General features: G+C 43.4%; 1 protein-coding gene across 4 annotated transcripts in view; it reads right to left on the bottom strand.

Moving 5' to 3' along the window:
* Positions 1-21,305, bottom strand: part of LOC138357742 (uncharacterized) — a 175,703-nt gene that overhangs the window by 80,008 nt on the left and 74,390 nt on the right. For all 4 annotated transcript variants that reach the window (XM_069314738.1, XM_069314739.1, XM_069314740.1 and 1 more), the window contains exon 3: positions 13,046-13,133. Coding sequence is in view for 1 of the 4 variants with exons in the window: in XM_069314741.1 (XP_069170842.1) it covers positions 13,046-13,133 (88 nt within the window). In the remaining 3 variants the exon portion in view is untranslated. The remainder of the gene's footprint in view (positions 1-13,045; positions 13,134-21,305) is intronic.

The following is a 21,305-nucleotide window of genomic DNA, read 5'->3' as shown; positions in this document are numbered from 1 at the left end:
CGTAGCAAGTAAAGAATATATATATATATATATATATATATATATATATATATATATATATATATATATATATATATATATATATATATATATGTATATATATATATATATATATATATATATATGCAAACAAGCCTGAATGGTCCCCAGGACTATATACAACTGAAAACTCACACCCCAGAAGTGACTCGAACCCATACTGCCAGGAGCAACGCAACTGGTATGTACAGGGACGCCTTAATCCGCTTGACCATCACGACCAGACATAAGGAAGTGATAGCCGAAGCTATTTGAACCACTTCCCCGCTAGCACTCGGATGGTAATCTTGGGCATAGCATTTTATCAAATCACCTCATTCTTTGGGGCACACGTGAGGAACACAAATGCAAACAAGCCTGAATGATCCCCAGGACTATATACAACTGAAAACTCACACCCCAGAAGTGACTCGAACCCATTCTGCCAGGAGCAACGCAACTGGTATGTACAGGGACGCCTTAATCCGCTTGACCATCACGACTGGACATAAGGAAGTGATAGCCGAAGCTATTTGAACCACTTCCCCGCCGGCACTCGGATGGTAATCTTGGGCATAGCATTTTATCAAATCACCTCATTCTTTGCGGCACACGTGAGGAACAGAAATGCAAACAAGCCTGAATGGTCCCCAGGACTATATACAACTGAAAACTCAAAGAATGAGGTGATTTGATAAAATGCTATGCCCAACATAGGCGGATATGTTGTTTGGGGTGGGGGAGGGGTGAGGGAAGGGTGAGGAAAGCTTCCCCTTGGCTGGAGAGTGTTTAGGGCCATTTGTGGTTGTGTGGTTTTCTTTGAGTTATGCACACTGCCGGAAGTGAGAGGAGGGTAGGAGAGAGCCAGTCAGGACCTAGGGTCCCGACTCGGACCGCAGGTTCGGTTTGGAGTGGAGACGGGTTCAAGTAAAAAATGGGCACACAGGAAATGATTTCGAGGTTCAGTAAACACTTACCAAGTGGTTAAGTGAATGCCCGAGAGCCCAATACGGGGTTGATGATAGTATTTAATTTAAGATTGTGAAACTTAAAACTAAACTAAATGCCCACACATGTGACAATTTCCACGTTCAGTAAACACTCACTGAGTTGTAAACTGAGAGACTAAGCCAGCCAATGCATGGTTGTTGGTGATAGTAGTATTAATTTAAGATGGAAAACTTTAAACTAAACTAAAATGAGCACACGTGAAGTGATTCCCACGTTCATTAAACACTTACTAAGTTGTTAACTGAATGTCTGAGACATCCAATACATGATTGATGATACTAGTATTAATGACATTGATAATACGAGGTTTTGAACTAGATACTGACAGGGGAACAACAAAGCTGTGATATTGAAAAGAAACTGAATTGAATTTGAAAATTGATTAATATATGTAATGTGAAGCCAATCTACTGGAAAACAGTACGCAAACTTTATTTGAAAAGAATATGAGAAGATTGAGAAGTTGCGGGCAAGAAAAATGGTTAAAATGAGAAGTAATGATCTTCATAAACATAAGATAACATATCCATGACCGTAATTAATACAGTGTGAACTCTCTTAAACTATGCTCACCGTGAAATCTCGTCACTAAGCATAACTTGTCACTCTGCGAAACAAATTATTGACTATAGTGCGACAGTGAGAATAAAAATGTCCACTTATGTTTTGGAGTGCTATTTTAGTCAAGAAATACTGTAAAGGATAATTATTGACTAAAGAGAATTTCGCGGACTGCTGGTGTTTGATGTGATGAACTGCTTAAAGGAACCATATATGCTAGAAAAAAATTTATGTGAAATAATGCGTGTTATATGTTTTGACTATCTAGCATTATAATAGCGTATTGCCTGGCTAATATTGAAATGTCACATTTTGTCTGACTCACTTAGCACAAGTGAAGAGAAAACATTTAAAAACTTGCAAAGGTTAAAACTGTGAAATCATATCTGTTATATTAAGTTTTGACTAGCTGATTAATAGCATACTAGAACATTATTGTCTTTTTATGTTATGCTTACCTCGATAGCGTTGTAATGCTTGGAAATTGTATGTGCGGATCCCGTTTCCCTCTTACTGCACATAAATAATGGATGCTGTAAAGTTTTTTTATGGAACATGACTCTTCTTATTCTTACCCCTTTTTAAAACTAGATGCAGTAACCAAGCTATGTTTGCCTTCTCTCTCTTTCTCAATATGGATGTGGGTTGGAGTGGGTTATCTGTGTGGACTCGGGAGATATGATCACCACATATAAGTTTCTCAAAGAAAATGATAAGCTAGGTAAGGTCAGTATATTTAACACACAAGTCATCCATACAGTAGTGAGATTCCCTTTAATGACTGTGCAAGTGTCAATGAAGAAATAGAGTGCAAAGATGTTTCAGAGTGCTATTTTAGTCGAGAAATGATACAAAATTGTGTTTATTGACTAGTGAGAGGTGGAACAAGAGACCAAGAGGTATATGTCGTGATCGCACAGTTAACAAAAAATATTAGAATTTGTAGGCAGTGATCACGTCTCCCCAAACTCTTCTGTGCATATTTCACAAAGTCATTCTTCCTGACTCACCACTCTTAGTTTGTGAACTAGTACCCCCCTTTGTTTAAAATTATATCTACAAAGCTTCACATTTACAAAAAAATGATATTTGGTTATCAGACAGAAAGATGATATCCACGTTGCGTTAAGTAACGATATAATGTGTTACAAGAACTAAACAGGCTTGCAGTAATATTTTATTTGTGTTTGGATTAATGGCTAAACATGGTTTACATTTTCAATAATGTTATTTGGTCATCAGACAAAATTTCCATGTTACGTTACAAGTGTTACAGAGGGCTAAGACTGGTAGACCATAATATTTATATGGTAGGAGATGTAATGGAGAGGGACTAAGTCATACTTTCATTTAAATTTTTTATTTTGGTCTGTAGAAAATTGATTTCCGTGTTACGTTACAATGTGTTACAGAGGCTAAAACTGGTAGACCGTAATATTCATATGGTAGGAGATATAATGGAAATGGGCTATTCATATGGTATGAGATGTAAAGGAGATGGGCTAAGTCATACTTTCATTTAAAAATTTTACTTGGTCTGTAAAAATTTGATGATTTCCACGTTACGTTACAATGTGTTACAGGGGCTAAAACTGGTAGACACCAATATTTATATGGTAAGAGATGTAATGGAGATGGACTAAGTCTCACTTTTCATTTCAAAATGACATTTTGAACTGCAAAAAGTTGATTTGCGTTGCGTTACGTTACGTTACATTGTGTTACAGATGCTAACACCATGTGACTGCATTATGCTGTGTTATGTCTGTCAGTTATTGAATAAAACGTAATAAGAGAATGATAAACTATTTTTCACCCATTATGCTAACAGTAGTCTCTGTTTTTTTCTATCAGATAGACTGCTAAAACAGTCATAACCAGAGCTAACTATTTTAAATTAAAAGTGCAAAGATATTTCGGAGTGCTATTTTAGTCAAGAAATGACACAAAATTGTGTTTATTGACTAGTGCGAAGCTGAACAAGAGATCAGGAGGTATATGTTGTGATCACGCAGTTAACAAAAAAATATTAGAATTTGTAGGTGGTGAACACGTCTCCCCAAACTCTTCTGTGTGTCAGCAGTCTCTGTTTTTTCTGCTGGATCGAACGATCACTAATGGCTGATGAGCGCGAAGGACGATGGTGAGTGAAAACTCGAGATGGAATGAGTAGACACGCATACATTTTCAAATGTTATAAGAACTGAAAACAGACATAACCCAGAGCTATTTCACTATCGACTCATCTGGTCTGTTTACATTTGGATAATGTAGGTCTTAAGAGACAGCCTTGAACTCGGGGATAATGAACAAGTCAATTTAATAATAGTATCAAGACTATGTTTTTCCACATTAGTCTTATATATGTTTACTTTGCTTGGAATTTGTATGTGGGGAACATTGCTCACCTAATGGATAGAGAATGAATGGCGCGTTTGAGGTATAGCGAGGACTGACCGTCATGTGTATGTATGTTTGTTTGTTTGTTTTACCACAGTGAATATGAAGCTACATTATGTTATGTCTACTAGTTGTTGAATAAACTTTACGTTACGTGATACAAGAACTAAACAAGCTTGTGCTAATATTTTATTGTGTTTGGAATGTAAGGGCTAAACACGGTTCACATTTCAATATTTAGACATCGAACAGAAAGTTGCTCGTTACTCTTAAAATGATATTTGGGCAAAGAACGATGTTACCATATTGGTCACGTTACATTAATGATATTTGGGCAAAGAACGATGTCGTCATGTTGGTCGTGTTACCTTACAAAGTTATAAGGGTGAGAGTGATGAAGGCTCAAAAATTGACATTAGTCTTCCATCCTCTGGTGCGCTGTCAGTCTAAGTGAAATGAAAAAAGATATGTGAACAGCGGCGGCAGGAGAAAGGAATTGATGTTACTTTTCCCCAACTTTTAAATGATCTGAATAGAGAGAGAGAGAGTAACCACTGACTGCTATGTATATCCCATGCAGTTGTGTTTACAAAAAATTATGATTTGTTATAATAATAAGATTGAAGACCACCTTATGACTCTCGTTACTCTTAAAAAATGCTATTTGAGCAAAGAATGATGATACCATGTTGGTCACTTTGCGATACAAGGTTACACATATGATCAGAAATAATACTAAAGGCTTTGCACAGAACATCCGGTCTGGGAAGGGTGAAGTGATGCTTGATGGTTTGGGCTTGGAAGGGGTGTGGGAGGGGGGTAGGGCTTTGGTGGGGGTGGATGGGGTGAGGAGTAAGGTCATCCCACTACCTCGTCCATCTCACTACGCCTCAAACCACCACGAAGTTTAGACCCTAACGAGATGGATTGATGTTTCACTCATTCAGGAGTCTTGAACATTCTGTGACATTGTCTTGCTATGATAACGCCGTTGTGTGTTACAAGGTCTGCACAGCAGTAATTGGCGTAGGAAGAAGAGGTGATGGAGATTGAGTAGACACGCATACATTTCAATGATATTTATTTAGGCAGCAGATGTTGTGATCACAGATAACAAGAACAATTTGTAGGTAGAGATCGCGTCTACCGTGACGATGTGTTGACTTATATTGAATTTTGTAACTAGCTTGTCATGATTGTAACTTGCTTAGCTAAAAATGAATTGTGGGGTTCAGTCCTGGACTCCTTTATGCGACTCTACAAGACTTTACTGCCCATATGACGCTTGTGTGATTGGATTGTTTAGCATCACGTAGGTAGTTCTTGTCACACTGTGTAACCCCACATATAATGTAAAGAGAGAGAGAGAGAGAGAGAGAGAGAGAGAGAGAGAGAGAGAGAGAGAGAGAGAGAGAGAGAGAGAGAGAGAGAGAGAGAGAGAGAGAGAGAGAGAGAGAGAGAGATAGAGAGAGAGAGAGAGAGAGAGAGAGAGAGAGAGAGAGAGAGAGAGAGAGAGAGAGAGAGAGAGAGAGAGAGAGAGATAGAGAGAGAGAGAGAGAGAGAGAGAGAGAGAGAGAGAGAGAGAGAGAGAGAGAGAGAGAGAGAGAGAGAGAGAGAGAGAGAGAGAGAGAGAGAGAGACAGAGAGAGAGAAATAAGTCCCCCTTCTACCACCTCTGGCTGGAAGAAGGGGGACCCATAGCCTCGGAGGAAACCACACATAACGCATTGAAGGGAATGTAGGTCCCCTCCAATACAGTTTCTGTGTGCTTTTCTCCTACCACCCCCTTCCCTTTTTTTTCCTTTATTGTGTATTTAAAGGTTACAAAACATACAAGACAAATGCCTAAAGGTTATGGATCTCTTGAAGCTCCTCCGCTTCTGGACAGGAACCGAGGACGCAGCAAGCATTTCCCCTCTGGATCGCCACACTGAGACGCTGAAATAAAAAACTGGAAGCCCTTGGGTCTCTGGTGACGTCAATGAGCTTGGAACCCAATTCCTTGAGAAATCCCAAGGCACTCTTGCCCCAGGGGCCATGCGTCTCAGACGCTATGGGAACAAAGAGGTATTGACCTTCCAGTCGCCTGTACTATATATATATATATATATATATATATATATATATATATATATATATATATATATATATATATATATATATATATGTATATATATATATATATGTATATATATACATATATATATATATGTATATATATATATATGTATATATATATATATATATATATATATATATATATATATATATATATATATATATTTATATATATATATATATATATATATATATATATATATATATATATATATATATATATATATATATATATATATATATGTCGTACCTAGTAGCCACAACGCACTTCCCAGCCTATTATGCAAGGCCCGATTTGCCTAATAAGCCAAGTTTTCATGAATTAATTGTTTTTCGACTACCTAACCTACCTAACCTAACCTAACCTAACTTTTTCTGCTACCTAACCTAACCTAACCTATAAAGATAGGTTAGGTTAGGTTATGTAGGGTTGGTTAGGTTCGGTCATATATCTACGTTAATTTTAACTAAAATAAAAAAAATTGACCTCATACATAATGAAATGGGTAGCTTTATCATTTCATAAGAAAAACATTAGAGAAAATATATTATTTCAGGAAAACTTGGCTTATTAGGCAAATCGGGCCTTGCATTTTAGGCCGAATACGACGTTCTGGCTACTAGGTACGACATATATATGTATATATATATGTCGTACCTAGTAGCCAGAACGCACTTTTCAGCCTACTATGCAAGGCCCGATTTGCCTAATAAGCCAAGTTTTCCTAAATTAATATATTTTCTCTAAATTTTTTCTTATGAAATGATAAAGCTACCCATTTCATTATGTATGAGGTCAATTTTTTTTTATTGGAGTTAAAATTAACATTGATATATGACCGAACCTAGCCAACCCTACCTAACCTAACCTAACCTATCTTCATAGGTTAGGTTCGGTTAGGCAGCCGAAAAAGTTAGGTTAGGTTAGGTTAGGTATGTTAGGTAGTCGAAAAACAATTAATTCATGAAAACTTGGCTTATTAGGCAAATCGGGCCTTGCATAGTAGGCTGAGAAGTGCGTTCTGGCTACTAGGTACGACATATATATATATATATATATATATATATATATATATATATATATATATATATATGTCGTACCTAGTAGCCAGAACTCACTTCTCAGCCTACTATTCAAGGCCCGATTTGCCTAATAAGCCAAGTTTTCCTGAATTAATATATTTACTATAATTTTTTTCTTATGAAATGATAAAGCAACCCTTTTCTCTATGTATGAGGTCAATTTTTTTTTATTGTAGTTAAAATTAACGTAGATATATGACCGAACCTAACCAACCCTACCTAACCTAACCTAACCTATATTTATAGGTAAGGTTAGGTTAGGTAGCCAAAAAAAGCTAGGTTAGGTTAGGTTAGGTAGGTTAGGTAGACGAAAAAACATTAATTCATGAAAACTTGGCTTATTAGGCAAATCGGGCCTTGAATAGTAGGCTGAGAAGTGCGTTCTGGCTATTAGGTACGACATATATATATATATATATATATATATGTATATATATATATATATATATATATATATATATATATATATATATATATATATATACGTATATATATATATATATATATATATATATATATATATATATATATATATATATATATATATATATATATATATATATATATATTCGAGGTGGCAGCCGAAGCAGTCGGTCGTGCAGGGGGGTTGGGTCCCACATTTGTGCCCATTCAACAAGGATAACAGTGCCTGAGGAAGTCAAGAATCGACTCATGTCTGTGTTAATACCTGCTGAAGACTCTTAGTGGGTCGAGGAAGCCTACCTCTCCAGCAGTGCAACAGAATCAACTGTAAAAGGTGTGTTGTCCTGGCGGGAGGCGTGCTATGGAGGGGAAGGACACAGGCCTGGGTGAGGGTTATCTCAGTGCCTCCATAAACAACAGCCTCCAGGCGGGGAGGAGGCCTCATGTGGAGGAGGGGGGGAGTGAAGGAGGCTCACAAACCTGCTTGTATTCCAGCAGTCTTATAAGTGAATGTGTGCGTCTTTTCAGATGAACGGTGAGTTTGTAGTGATAAACATAATGCACCTGTGAAACTTTGTGCTAATTGTGTGTGACCGGGATACCTTCTCCCCCCCTCTCCCTAGCCTCCCACAGGCCTCGCCAGCCCACCCAGCTACCCTCTCCCGGCGGCTGACCCGACGACCATCGTCCACCCCACGACCACCGTCACCCCACGCAACCCTACGCCCACCGCCACCCCACGCCCACCGCCAGCCCACGCCACACGCCCTACGGCTCCCTCACCAGGAAAGGGTGGAAGGACACATGTGGTGGGGTCAAGAGACTGGGTCACCAATGTGCCAATAAGTGCTTGAAAAAGATAAGTTGAGTCCAGTCCTGTGGTGACTGGACCATTGTGAGTATCGTGTTGAGAGCACCACACCCAGTGAGCCAGGACACATTCACCAGTGTTTAGTGACAAAAAGGAAATTATCCAAGTGTTACGTGCCACATCAACCCTCCCCCCACCCCCTGAGTGTAGTGCCTCCCCCCACCCCCTGAGTGTAGTGCCCCCCCCCCCACCCCCTGAGTGTAGTGCCTCCCCCCCAGTGAGTGTAGTGTCTCCCGCTCGCCCGCTCCACCTGTGTAGTGTCTCCCGCTCGCCCGCTCCACCTGTGTAGTGTCTCCCCCCCCCCCCTCCGTGTGGTGCAGTGTCTTCCGCTCCCCCGCCCCCACCTCCCACGATCAGGTGGTCGCGCCTTCCCTCCCCGGCCCCCCTCCCAGACCGGGCCAGCGCGCAGCCTCCCAACCCCCACCCACCACCTCCACGAGCCCACCCACCCCAGACATCTGCCCAGACATGACGCATAGTATAGGGGACAACCTCGTCCCCCCCAGCCAGGAGGGAGAGACAAATACTCCAGTGCAAGGTGACATTCACTTTACCTAAGGGGATGGCAGAAGAAGCCGCTACCAGCCAGCTCACCCCTCCCGAAGCCAATCAAAGGAGAGGCACATGCAGTGGTTGTGGGAACATCGTCAGCATCAACTCTGTCTCCAGAGTCATACGCCAGCATGGTGACTGTCCTGGGTCAGGGAGGCCTCCCGTGGGAGGAGGCAGCACTCAGGAGCCTGTTGCACCAGTACAAATCGCAACAGATTACATTGCAACAGACGACCTGCTAGAGGCAATTAAAGCAACGTCAACCAGGACACTCACCCACATCCCAAAGGCCTCTCGCCCTTTTGCTGCAGGGAAATACACGGACCTCATCGCAAAAGTCAACAGAGGGTCAAATAACCTTGTTGCACCTGATACCATCAAAGCCTGGCACAATCTGCTACTTTTTGGCAATGCATGCTTAGGTGTACCAGACAGAGGAGGCAAGACACTGGCCTCATCCGTCAATAAAGCAATTAGGGATTTTCCGAGGGCTGACAACCTAGTCCGCCTCCCCAAACACACCAAACACCGCCGAGGCAGACCAAGTACGACAATCAGCGACAACAGAAAATTAGGTACCCAAGTCAGCAAGAAAATTGAAGAGGGCAATACAGTCGGGGCACTCAGGTTAATCACAAGTGAGGACAAAATTTTGCCCAGGGATGAAACCACAGCCCAAGCACTGAGAGAAAAACACCCCGTCAGGGCCGTAGGTGGACCTCCCCCACAGGTCAGGCTCGCCCCTAATCAGGAACCTCTCGTCCTCCGGGAGTCAGAGGTTTATAAAGCTATCGTTTCATTTCCCCCGGGCTCCTCAGGAGGCTACACAGGGGTAAGACCTCAACATGTGAAGGAAATGGTGAACACTGTTCTTGGCCCAGCTGCAGAAGCGCTCCTGACAGAAATCACAACGTTTGTCAACAACTGCCTCGCCGGGTTAATCCCTGATGAAATCAAACCATTCTTCTTTGGTGCTTCCCTATGTGCCCTCAAAAAGAAGGGGGGAGGAATCAGACCCATTGCCGTTGGTAATACCCTTCGCCGCCTAGTTGCAAGGGCTGCTGTCAGAAGTATCCGAACGGAAGCAGCCACCATGCTGCAACCCAACCAGCTGGGGTTTGGAGTCCCCCAAGGCTGTGAAGCAGCGGCTCATGCTGCACGAGCCTACATTAGCTCTCTTACTGAAGACCAGGCAGTAGTAAAATTAGATTTTAAAAACGCTTTCAACTCGGTCAAAAGGGAAGCAATCCTCACTGCAGTCCAGGAACATTGCCCAAGCATTCTCCCGTTTGTGTCAGCAGGCTACAGCAAAGACTCAACCCTCCTGTTTGGCAAACATGAAGTCACCTCAGCAGAGGGAATTCAACAGGGTGACCCACTTGCACCGTTCCTCTTTTGCATAGCGGTTCGAGAAATTACAACCAGACTGTCCAGCGAGCTCAACATCTGGTTCCTGGATGATGGCACTCTGGCAGGCACACAAGATTCCCTGCTAGAAGACTTACAGCTGGTGAAGACACGGGGGGAGTCCATGGGTCTCGTTCTTAGCCCCTCCAAGTGCGAAATTATTGCATCTAGTGAAGTAATCATTAGAGCAGTGAAATCAGTTCTACCAGAAGCCTCAGTCGTTAAACCTACCGACAGCACACTACTCGGAGCACCTCTGGGCCACAATGCCATTGCTGCAGTCCTTGACGAAAAGTTTAGAGACCTAAAGAGGATGGAAGAGAGAATTGGGGACTTGGACTCCCACGATGCCCTCTACCTTCTCACAAAGTGCCTTACCCTGCCCAGGCTAACATACTTCTTAAGGTGTGCACCAACTTTTGGCAACCCACTTCTAAATCAATATGATGAGCTCCTCAGGTCAATATTCAGGAAGGCGCTCAACCTAGATTTAGATGACAGTCAGTGGGACCAAGCAACACTACCAGTGAGATTTGGAGGGATAGGCATACGAAAGGCAACTGAGGTAGCACTTCCAGCATTCTTATCCTCATGTACAGCAGCCAACGAATTGGTAGGGCAGATCCTACCAGAGCGTATGAGAGAGACAGCGGGAACTCATGATCAAACGTTCATCGAAGCAGCCAGACAATGGGACACCATTGCACACCCTCAACCCCGACCACAAGTCCCAAAAGACCACAAGCAGGCCCACTGGGATAGCCCCATAATGGAAAAGACTGTCACAGCAATGACTGACAACGCTGATGCTGAAAACAAAGCCCGCCTCCTAGCGGTAACAGCACCCCACGCCGGGGATTTTTTATTTGCTGTGCCCAATGCAGCCCTGGGAACTCGCCTCAGTCATGACGCTCTCCGCATTGGAGTTGCCCTTCGCCTTGCCGCCCCCATCCTCACCGAACATAGGTGCATCTGCGGAACTGCGATGGCAGACCAATATGGTCGTCATGGTCTGGTATGTCGTAAATCACAGGGTAAAATTGCAAGACATGAAGAAGTCAACGACATCATCAAGAGGAGCCTCGCCACAGCCCGCTGCCCGGCACAAAGAGAATCACACTTATCCAGACCTAACGACCCTCAGAAGCGCCCTGATGGGGTCACCTTGCTACCTTGGAAGGATGGTAAGCAAGTGGTATGGGACTACACGTGCGCTGCCACACTGGCCAGTACCTACCTCCACTACAGCACACGTGAAAGCGGTGGTGCTGCTTCTTTCAGGGAATCGCAGAAAATTATTAAATACAGAGGTCTAGCACACTGCTACAGCTTTGTTCCAATCGGCTCGGAGACCCTCGGTTCGTGGGGAAAATGTGCATTGAAGTTCCTGAAGGAATTGGGGGACAAATTGATCAGCGCTACAAAAGACCAGAGAGCAAAAAGTTTCTTGTTCCAGCGCCTCAGTGTTGCGATTCAGAGGGGAAATGCCTGTTGCGTCTTGGGCACTAGTCCAACTTCAGAGGAATTCGAAGAAGTGTTTGACTTGCAACAATGATCGAACCCGTCTGTGACATTCATCAATGTTTCCCATTGTTGTGTTTTTCAAGAGATCCATAACCTTTAAGCACCTTTTTGCATTATTATTTTTGTATCAACCCATGTATATCTTGTAACCATCAAATGCATAATAAAGCACAAAAAATATTCAAGGAAGGGGGTGGTAGGAGAAAAGCACACAGAAACTGTATTGGAGGGGATCTAAACATTCCCTCTAATGCGTTATGCGTGGTTTCCTCCGAGGCTATGGGTCCCCCTTCTTCCAGCTAGAGGTGGTACTCCCTTCCTATTGTAAAAAAAAGTATATATATATATATATATATATATATATATATATATATATATATATATATATATATATATATATATATATATATATATATATATATATATATATATATATATATATATATATATATATATATATATATATATATATATATATGATCAATGTTGATCAAACATTGTAACAACAGCCTTAATGTGAGCCCCGGTATGTACAAGTTGGATCCCTATTTAAGCCTCAATATAGCACGTCAAAACAATATTGCAATCATTTAAACACGTATGGCACTTGGAGATATTAAAAGGAGCTGCCTTGTATGGGCCAATAGGCCTTCTGCAGTTACCTTCTTTCTTATAATTCCTTTCCTCCACTTATTTTTGGTGGTCAGGTGATCTGCCCAGGCGGATATAAAGGTCTGATCAGCAAACTTATCTTCATTCTACTTTGCTCTGATGAAGGCGAATTAGCCGAAAACGCGTTAAGCATTTTCTATTTTTCATATGTGGTTATTCTGCATACTTGGATCAGTGTTTTTGTGATCATTGTTGCATATTTATATATATATATATATATATATATATATATATATATATATATATATATATATATATATATATATATATATATATATATATATATATATATATATATATATATATATATATATATATATATATATATATATATATATATTATCCTGAAGAAGAGATGGTAAAAGAGGAAGGTGTTGGTGACACAAAGGGTGTGTGCGATGCTCACCTGGAAGTCGATGGAAGGTGTTGGCATCTCACACAGCCACCACTCTTTGTCACGGAGGCGGAAACAGGTCCTCAACAGCTGAACCTTACTGAAAACCATACAACTTGATTAATCCTTTTCCTACCGTGTTTCACTGCTTCTTTGTTGCTTACATGATGTCAGGGAGTATTTTACTCATTTAAAATACTTATAAAAACATTTCAAATAAATAATAAATATGGTAGACGCCCATTAGTAGTTAATTTGCATTCAATGCTTTCACATTCGATAACGAAAACAATCCCTATTTATGAACTTATAAGACTGTGAAGGGATGGTTTCACCAAAGTAAACTTCCCCTGGTTTTTATGCCTGTGGCAGTTTGTACACTTAGCAAGTGCACGGGCCTAGTTTTGTTAACCCATACCCGAATCATCTTGAGTTAGGGCTCATCTGAAAGCCAGTCATCAGCAATCTAAATATGTTACAATGGCCATTGTGACGCATTTGTGGACAGAGTTAGAGCCAGCAACAGCTTTCATTTTGGAGAGGGCGCTGTGACAGAGGATTTGCTTGTGTGGCGCGAGGCTTGGGAGCATGGCAGGAGCCTACCTCCCACGCCTCCAGCCTCATTGCCATTGCAACGCCGCCAGCCATCTTGGAAAGCATCTTGGTCGGCCATCTTTGAGTAGTCTTAGGGCCATGGTACCTCGTCTCTAATTGGTTGAGAGGGGTAGGCCTCTGTCTGCCTCGCCCTGATTGGTTCTTTTGAGGCAGGACGCGGGAAGTCGCCGGCGTCCCTCTCTCGAGGCTTCATTCTGAATCCAGCCGCCACCTTGACATGACGCTTCCTTGCTCAATTCGGCCAAGTTGAGTAAGAAGACGTTGTGGCGGTTGACTACTCTACTGTTCCACCCAACACCTCATCTACGATGTCGTCTGCCCAGAATCCAGTACCGGCGCCGTATTTCGATGGGGAGAAAGATAGGGAGTGTAGTGAGTAGGGATCGTGGAACGTGGGTAATTTGCATACGAGCGGTCAACGTGTTCGTGGGTTCCCACTCCAGTGATCATACAGACGTTCTAAATCCTGCTTGTGCTCTATAGCAGTCAAGTGAACGCGGAATTATCTTGTCAGTGTTCAGGGCAGTTTTCCAATAGTCATATTGTTTGGGCTCCAATTTTTGTGGAGCACAACGCTTGCGCAAGGAGTGGTGTGGAGGCTACCACCTAAGCCTAGCCATCCCGCCGCTTAGCTGCCGTAATCAGCCACCTACAGCAGGTGCCTGGGTTATGATAGAACAACTCGCGTCTGAGCGTAAATGAGCCGGTAGTGTAAATGAAGTAAGTACGTTGTGTGCTTTGGTGATTTATATTCTCTAAGCCTGAATTCGAGATCAGGTGTTCCGTCCCATTGTCTCCAAGCACTTGTGAGGTGAAGTGACGTAAGGACGCGTGAGATTTTCACTCTTATTGACATTTTGTCAGTCTCAGAGGAATTTAGCCTGGTGTAGATAGGTGTCCCTGTATCTGTATATGTGTGGAGGTGTACACACGGGAACAGTGTCTACATAGATTAGTGAAGGACTGTGAGGGATGTACAAGTAATATTTATGTTCCACTCTGGTAGAATTTTGTTAATTCATTCACGATGTTTATCTTGTTCCATGTGATGTAAGCAATTGCAGGTGTGGAAGTCCAGTACTGGTCATAAGTGCACAGGTAAAGTGTCAGTGTATAACACCAGGGATTCCTGGCATTTGATTATTGTGAAGTGATACCAGAGTGTGTTTAAGATTATTTCTCATGTTGTGTTCGCCAGGGCTGTGACAAGTGTGGTTATATATATGTGTGGTTCCGTGGCTGACGTGTTAACGTAATTTTGGTAGATTTTTGTGGTGAGTGACGAGGCTGTCGGGAGGGACAGCCGACCGCTATGTTGAGTATCGTAAATTCTCGGCAGTCATTATCAATCCGTGGAATCACTAATCACTCACCCAAGTTGAGTAAGAAATGTGTGTGTGTGATCTCCTTAGTGTTCTCATTAACGTTTGACAGCTTTAGGCTACAGGTGTCAGCAGGTACATAATTATATATAATCATAGTGTCAGGAAGCCCAGTGTGATTAGTGTTATTTACTGTGGTTATTGGAACGTGTGGGCCCGTGTTCTAAAAGATAATTAGGGCATGGTTGGTCATTGCAACCGGATAGTAGAGTATTGTGCCGTGTTCTAATATATATGAATTAGAGCGCTTGCCGTGTGTGTTATTGCAAGGGGTTGTAATTGTTGGTGATTGTTGCTAGTGTTGATCACTCACCGTGTGTGTAATTGCAGTTAGTAAATCATTGTGGGGCCGTGTTCTTGTGGGTTAGAGCACTGAGCGTTATTTACTGGTGTTCTGCGGTATTGTAATTGCAACCAGATTGTATAGCAAATCACTGTGATTTGTTATTGTGATTTATCATTGTCGTGGGTGAAACTCTGGCATTGAGTCAAGTACTTGGGTTATATTTTCCTGTTTATCTGGTAGGACATCGATGTCCGGTATTCAGTGAGGTGATTACAAGGCAATTAATGTAACGTAACCAAGGGAACACCCATTGTTTATAGATAAATAGTTCTTTAACAATTTGAGTAACGTATGATGCGTTTGGGTTAATTATTTCCTAGGAAAAGCTGTGTTAGTCTCTCAGGGAACCTAGCTAAAAGCCGGACATGAATAATAGAATTCCGGGAGGGCTGTATCCTCCATTCTGAGTATTGTTTGTTGTAATTATCTGTCAGTGGGCTGGTAATTAACAGGTTCCAGGAAGTCAAAGTAATAAACTTTGATCAATGTATATCGACTCACACGAAGGCTCCATTGTTCCATTAACATAACGTCGGTTATTGATCTGTCAGAGGACAGGTAATTTGATTGACTCGTGGGAAGAGTTGTCATTGTAAAATAACGTAAACGTGGTGATTAATTTTCGTTCTTAATTACCTGAATTGGTCTGACTAAGGAAGGCTCAGACGGAATTCATGCCATTAATGTAAATTGTTGAGCCCAGTGTGAAAGGTTACGTATTTGTAATAATTAATTATTGATCTTCGGGATAGTAATTAATTGCTGAAGGGTAATCACGAGTGATTACCGTTCTCTTAGCACTTCAGACATTGTAATTGGAGTAAACTATCGTTGGGCGATAGTAACCGATAACGTAGTTAACGTAACTAGTACAGAAATTAATCAGCCGTCTGGAAGTACAGGGATTAATGGGGATTACTCACTGAATGTTCGACGGGTAGAGTGTTTGTATAATTTCCGAGTTACTAGTGACAGTTGTAAGTTTGATTGTCTGTGAGAAGACAAGATTAAGTTAACGTAAAAGTTATTACTTTTAGTTATGTTATTAACGTAATCAATTTGTTATTGATTGTTGATTCGTCCGACGGACGATGTGTTAACAATGTGTAACGTGATTTAATTGTGGAGGGTTGCTGGAGTGCCAGTAACCCCATTAGTCATTGTCATGTCATTGATAGGCTACTAATTTGATTGCATTGCAACCGCCATTCCAGGGGAGGGTGGAGTCGTGGTCGAACCACCAGCCAGGTCGGACGTTCCTGAGGTCTCTCTGCTGGTGTTACCATTGGACGCTTCTCGGTTGCCCTGGCGAGTGGTCGTTTGCCACTGCGGGGTGACTACTTCCTCGTCTCAGTATGGGGACTTACGTGCCGCCACTGCGGAGGAAGGAGTCGGCAGGGCTGACATTTACCTGTAAAGTGGACATTGGAGTCATCAGTAATACGCTGTTTGATGTTATGAAAGTGAAGGTGGAAGATCTTGTTGGTTTGCGGATCATTAGCGAGGACAGAGTGGTGGTGAAGTTCGCCGAGAATTGCTTGTTCAGGCAGTTTATTGAACAGTATGAGGATCGGGAGGTGCGGCTGAGCAACGGTCGGGGCTCTGTGAGGGTGGCGAATTTGAGTGTGGAGTATACGTACGTATCGATTAAAAATGCTTCAATTGAAATGTCAGAGGATCTTCTCCGTCAGGCGCTTGCCAGGTATGGGCGTGTCGACTTTATTCGTGTGTGTAGGCACACGTCTGGAGCCGTCAAAGGACTCGTGAATGGTTACAGGACGGAGAGAATGGTCCTTCGTGGGAATGTGCCTTCCTTACTTTCGATTGCTGGCTATACGGTCGGCTTCTTCTACCGGGGACAGACTCGGACATGTTTCAAGTGTGGTCATGTTGGCCATGTGGCTGCTGCCTGCACCACCAGGATGGATGACCGGGTTAATCTGTTCAATGAAAATTATTTTCCTCCTTTGCACGAGCAAGAAGATCTATCAGTTTTGAGCAGTGCCCCTTGTATGGGACCGGATGCAGTGGTGGATGGCGCAAATCTGAGTCCTAAGAGTGCTGCTTCAGTGGTATCTCCTGGTGAGCATGACGCCGTACTGCTGTGGCGTCTCCTGAAAGGTCTAGTGGGAATGTCGATCTCCCTACAAGCCCGTGTGTGCCCGTGCAGACCAGCTCCGAAGGCGAGTGTGCTGCGGTGCCTACCTGCTCTGGTGAGGTGGTAAATGCAGTGGTGGGCATTTCATCGGTGGATGGGTGCTCCAATGCTGAGTCGTTTGGTGTGCATCGGAACCCGCAGCAAGTGATCAGTGATCGTGTTGATATGGTTCGGTCTGCTGCTCGAACAACTGAGGTGGTGGCAGAAGTGCATATGGAGGATGCACATGATCCTAGTCGCGGTTCTGGACGACGTGAGGCAGATTGCCTGTTGCCTGTTGGCGCTGGGCAGCACAGTATGAAGCGGCAGAAATTTGGAGGTTCTCTTCAGAATATCCTAGATGCACGGAGGAGGTTGGATGACGGCACCCCCCTCTTCCTTGACAGCTGTGCGGTGTGATCCTATGGATCCGTCTGAGTCAGATATTTCACCTTCTGGTGGGGGCGTATCTGTGATGGATAATGGAGTCCCTAAAATTCGCGGGAGTGATCCACCACCTGGTGGTACACAGAATGTGGATTGGTAGGATATTGTGAAAGGGGTCCAGGAAGAGTCGGTAGGGGAAGATTTGGTGGTAAAGCTACAGAAGAGTTCTCTGGGTAAGCTTGCCAAAGTGGCTCCCACTCCAGTAGTTTTGGGAGATGGGGTTGAGGGCTCTTCTTTTGGGTGCGATGCTACCCTGGGATGTAGTGGTAGTGTTGTGTGAATGTGGTCTTCTCTTAATTTTTCTCAATGGATGTGTGGATGAAATGTGCGACATTGAAGGTTAATGGGCTGAATTGCCGTTTGAAGCAACGTCAGCTTGCGTTGGTGGCCCGCTATCACAAGTTGGTGTTATATTTATTCAGGAGCATAATGTTAAGTGTGTGGACCGACTGGAGGTGTTGCTGAACCCTCCTGTGTTATCAAAGGGTGGCACGATGATTTTGTTGGCAAAGAGGGCGAACATGGGGATAGTGAGTTCGGAAATGGATGACTGTGGTAATGTGATTTTGGCGCATGTGTCGTTTATGGGTTCTGTGATTCCCTTGCTGAATGTGTATGCGCCCTCAGGAACGCATAGGCGAGCTGAGAGGGAAGAGTTGTTCTCGGATGGTTTGCTTTATTTTTTACGGAATGACACGAGAAGGATGATTTTTGGTGGTGACTTTAATTGTGTAATCTCAGTCCGGGACTGTAGCACTCGTGCTCAGGCGTCTGTCTCTCCTGCTTTAGTTAGGACGTTGCAATCTATGCACTTCCGTGATACCTGTTTCCTGGCGGGTGGTGTCCCGGCCTATACCTTTGTTAGTAGGGATTATGGCTCTCGCCTTGATCACGTGTATGTGCACAAATCTTATGGTCAGGTCCGCTCTTGGGCCACTGTTCCGGTCTGTTTTTCGGACCATAGTATGGTGGTGGTGGGCGTTGTTGTCAATGATCAGGTGCGGTTGGGTAGGGGTTGGTGGAAGCTAAATTGTGGTTTGCTTAGATACCCGTTGGTGGTGGAGGAATTTGGTGTGATGTGGTGAGCGCTAGTGCTGCGGAAAGTTGATTTTGTGTCTTTGCTAGATTGGTGGGACTGGTGTAAGGTGGAGTGCAAACGTTTCTTTGTTCGTTTCTCGAAGCGTCTTGCAGCGGAACGGTATGGTCTTTTGAATCTGTTGCAGGCTCGATTGCGTCAGCTTTATGGGCTCATGGACCAGGGTTTGGATAGGTATGATGAGATTGTATTGCTGAAGAGACGAATAAATGGGTTGCGGGAGGAGGTGGCTCAGGGTATCCATACCGTCTGTTGACGTCGGAGTGTGTAGAGGGTGAGAAAGTCTCTGCCCACTTATTGGGTACGGTTAAGTTTCCTAGGTACTCTACCATTATGACTGGTATTCGCAGGGTAGATGGAACGGTCCTCACTAATACTGATGGATTGGTGTGTTACGTTCGGGAAGAGTTGGAGGGTTTGTATAGGAAGGTAGAGTGTATGTCAACGGATTGTGAGCATTTTCTTAGTTTTTGCCAGAATGTATTTTCTGTTGAGGACAATGTGCCGTTACTGAGAGAGTTTACGGATAGGGAGATTTGGGAGGTGGTTCGGGGGTTAGCGAATGGGAAGGCGCCTGGGTCTGATGGGTTGCCGGCAGAATTCTATAAGTATTTATGGGGTGTGATTATGTCAGACTTCTCAGAGGTGGTGCGGTATAGCCTGAGGCATGGTGTTATTAGTGGGTCACAGTCATTTGGTTTTATTCGTCTCTTGCCGAAATCTGGGGATGTGCAGCTGCTCTCAAATTGGAGACCGTTGTCTCTCCTGAACCAGGATTATAAAATTCTTTCCAAGATACTGGCGAATAGGCTTCGGTTGGTTTTGGGGAAGTGTATTTCACCGGGGCAGTTTTGTGGTGTTCCGGGTAGGTCGGTTGTCTACTGCAATAATTTGATGAGGGATATGATTTATTATCTTTCGGATAATGTTGTTCCATCGGCCATGGTAAATTTAGATTGGTCCAAGGCTTTTGATAGGGTGGATATGAGTATTGTGTTTCGGGTGATGGAGAGGGTTGGGATTGGGCCGCAGTTTGTCTCTTAGGTCAGGATGCTGTATTAAGTGCCCCCTTTTTCCTTGGGAGGTCGGTCCGGGAGGTTGCCCCCTTTCTATGATCCTGTTTATTCTGTTTCAGGAACCTCTGTATATGGCTTTGCGGTCCCATCATTCTCTTGTGCCGCCGCGTCTCCCGAATGGTTTGCTGGTACCCGTTGTAGGTTATGAGGACGACGCGACTGTGTTTGTCTCCACAGAGAAGTCAGTTCTTGTGGTGCAGGATGTACTGGCTCGGTTTCATCGGGCGACGGGGTCAGTGCTAAATCGGGAGAAATCTTGTATGATGGGGCTTGGTGCTTGGGCTTCTCGGCCTTCGTGGGGGGGGGGGGGTTCTTGGTTCCTGGTTGTGGACTCGATTCAGACTCTTGGCATCCGGTGGTGTAAAACGTATGCGATGTCCTTGCAAGAGAATTGGGAGGCAGTCTTTAGAAGAGTTTTGGGTTCAATTTCATGTTTGTATGGGAGGAGGTTGACTTTGTTTCAGAGGGGGCTGCTACTTAACTGCAAGGTTCTGTCCAAAGTTTGGTACATGGCACATACCTTTCCGTTGAGTCGGAAGTTTGCATTGGCCATTAATAAGGTTTTTTTCGATACTTGTGGGGTGGGAGGTATTGTCCGATACGTAGGTCTACGCTTTGTTTGCCAAAATTGCGAGGCGCAATTGGATTGTTCGATGTATACTATAAGGCGTTGGCAATATTTTTTGTCTCGTTTAGGAAGGGGCTCTTGGGGGGGGGGGGACGGTGTGTTCTCTCTGGGGTTATATTATTGTACGATGCGTGTAAATTCTCTGTTGAGGTTACCTTTGTGTAGAGAGATTGCATTTCTATCGCCTCCCTTTTATACTTGTGCAATTGATCTCCTCCGGAGGCTATGTCGTGTGGAGGGGTTCTTGTTTTTTACGTGTCGGAGGGTGTATGAGGAATTGTCCTTTTGTCGCCCCTGCTGTGGAAGACTCGTTTCCTCTTTTTGATTGGATGGTGGTGTGGCAATCGCTCCATTTGAAGTTTCTAGCTCCGTCGCAGAGGGAATTCCTGTACGGTTTTTACACGAGTTCCTTGTGACTAACGAGCGGCTATTGAGGTTGGGGATTAAGGATAGTGCTGGTTGTGACCTTTGTGGGGGGCTGGAGACTGCGTTTCATGTGTTTTATTTTTGCCCAGGCCGGGTGAGGTTGGTGGATTGGTTGAATA

Source organism: Procambarus clarkii, chromosome 80, assembly GCF_040958095.1.
Source record: "Procambarus clarkii isolate CNS0578487 chromosome 80, FALCON_Pclarkii_2.0, whole genome shotgun sequence".
Taxonomy (NCBI): domain Eukaryota; kingdom Metazoa; phylum Arthropoda; class Malacostraca; order Decapoda; family Cambaridae; genus Procambarus; species Procambarus clarkii.
This window is presented reverse-complemented; position numbering and strand designations above follow the sequence as displayed.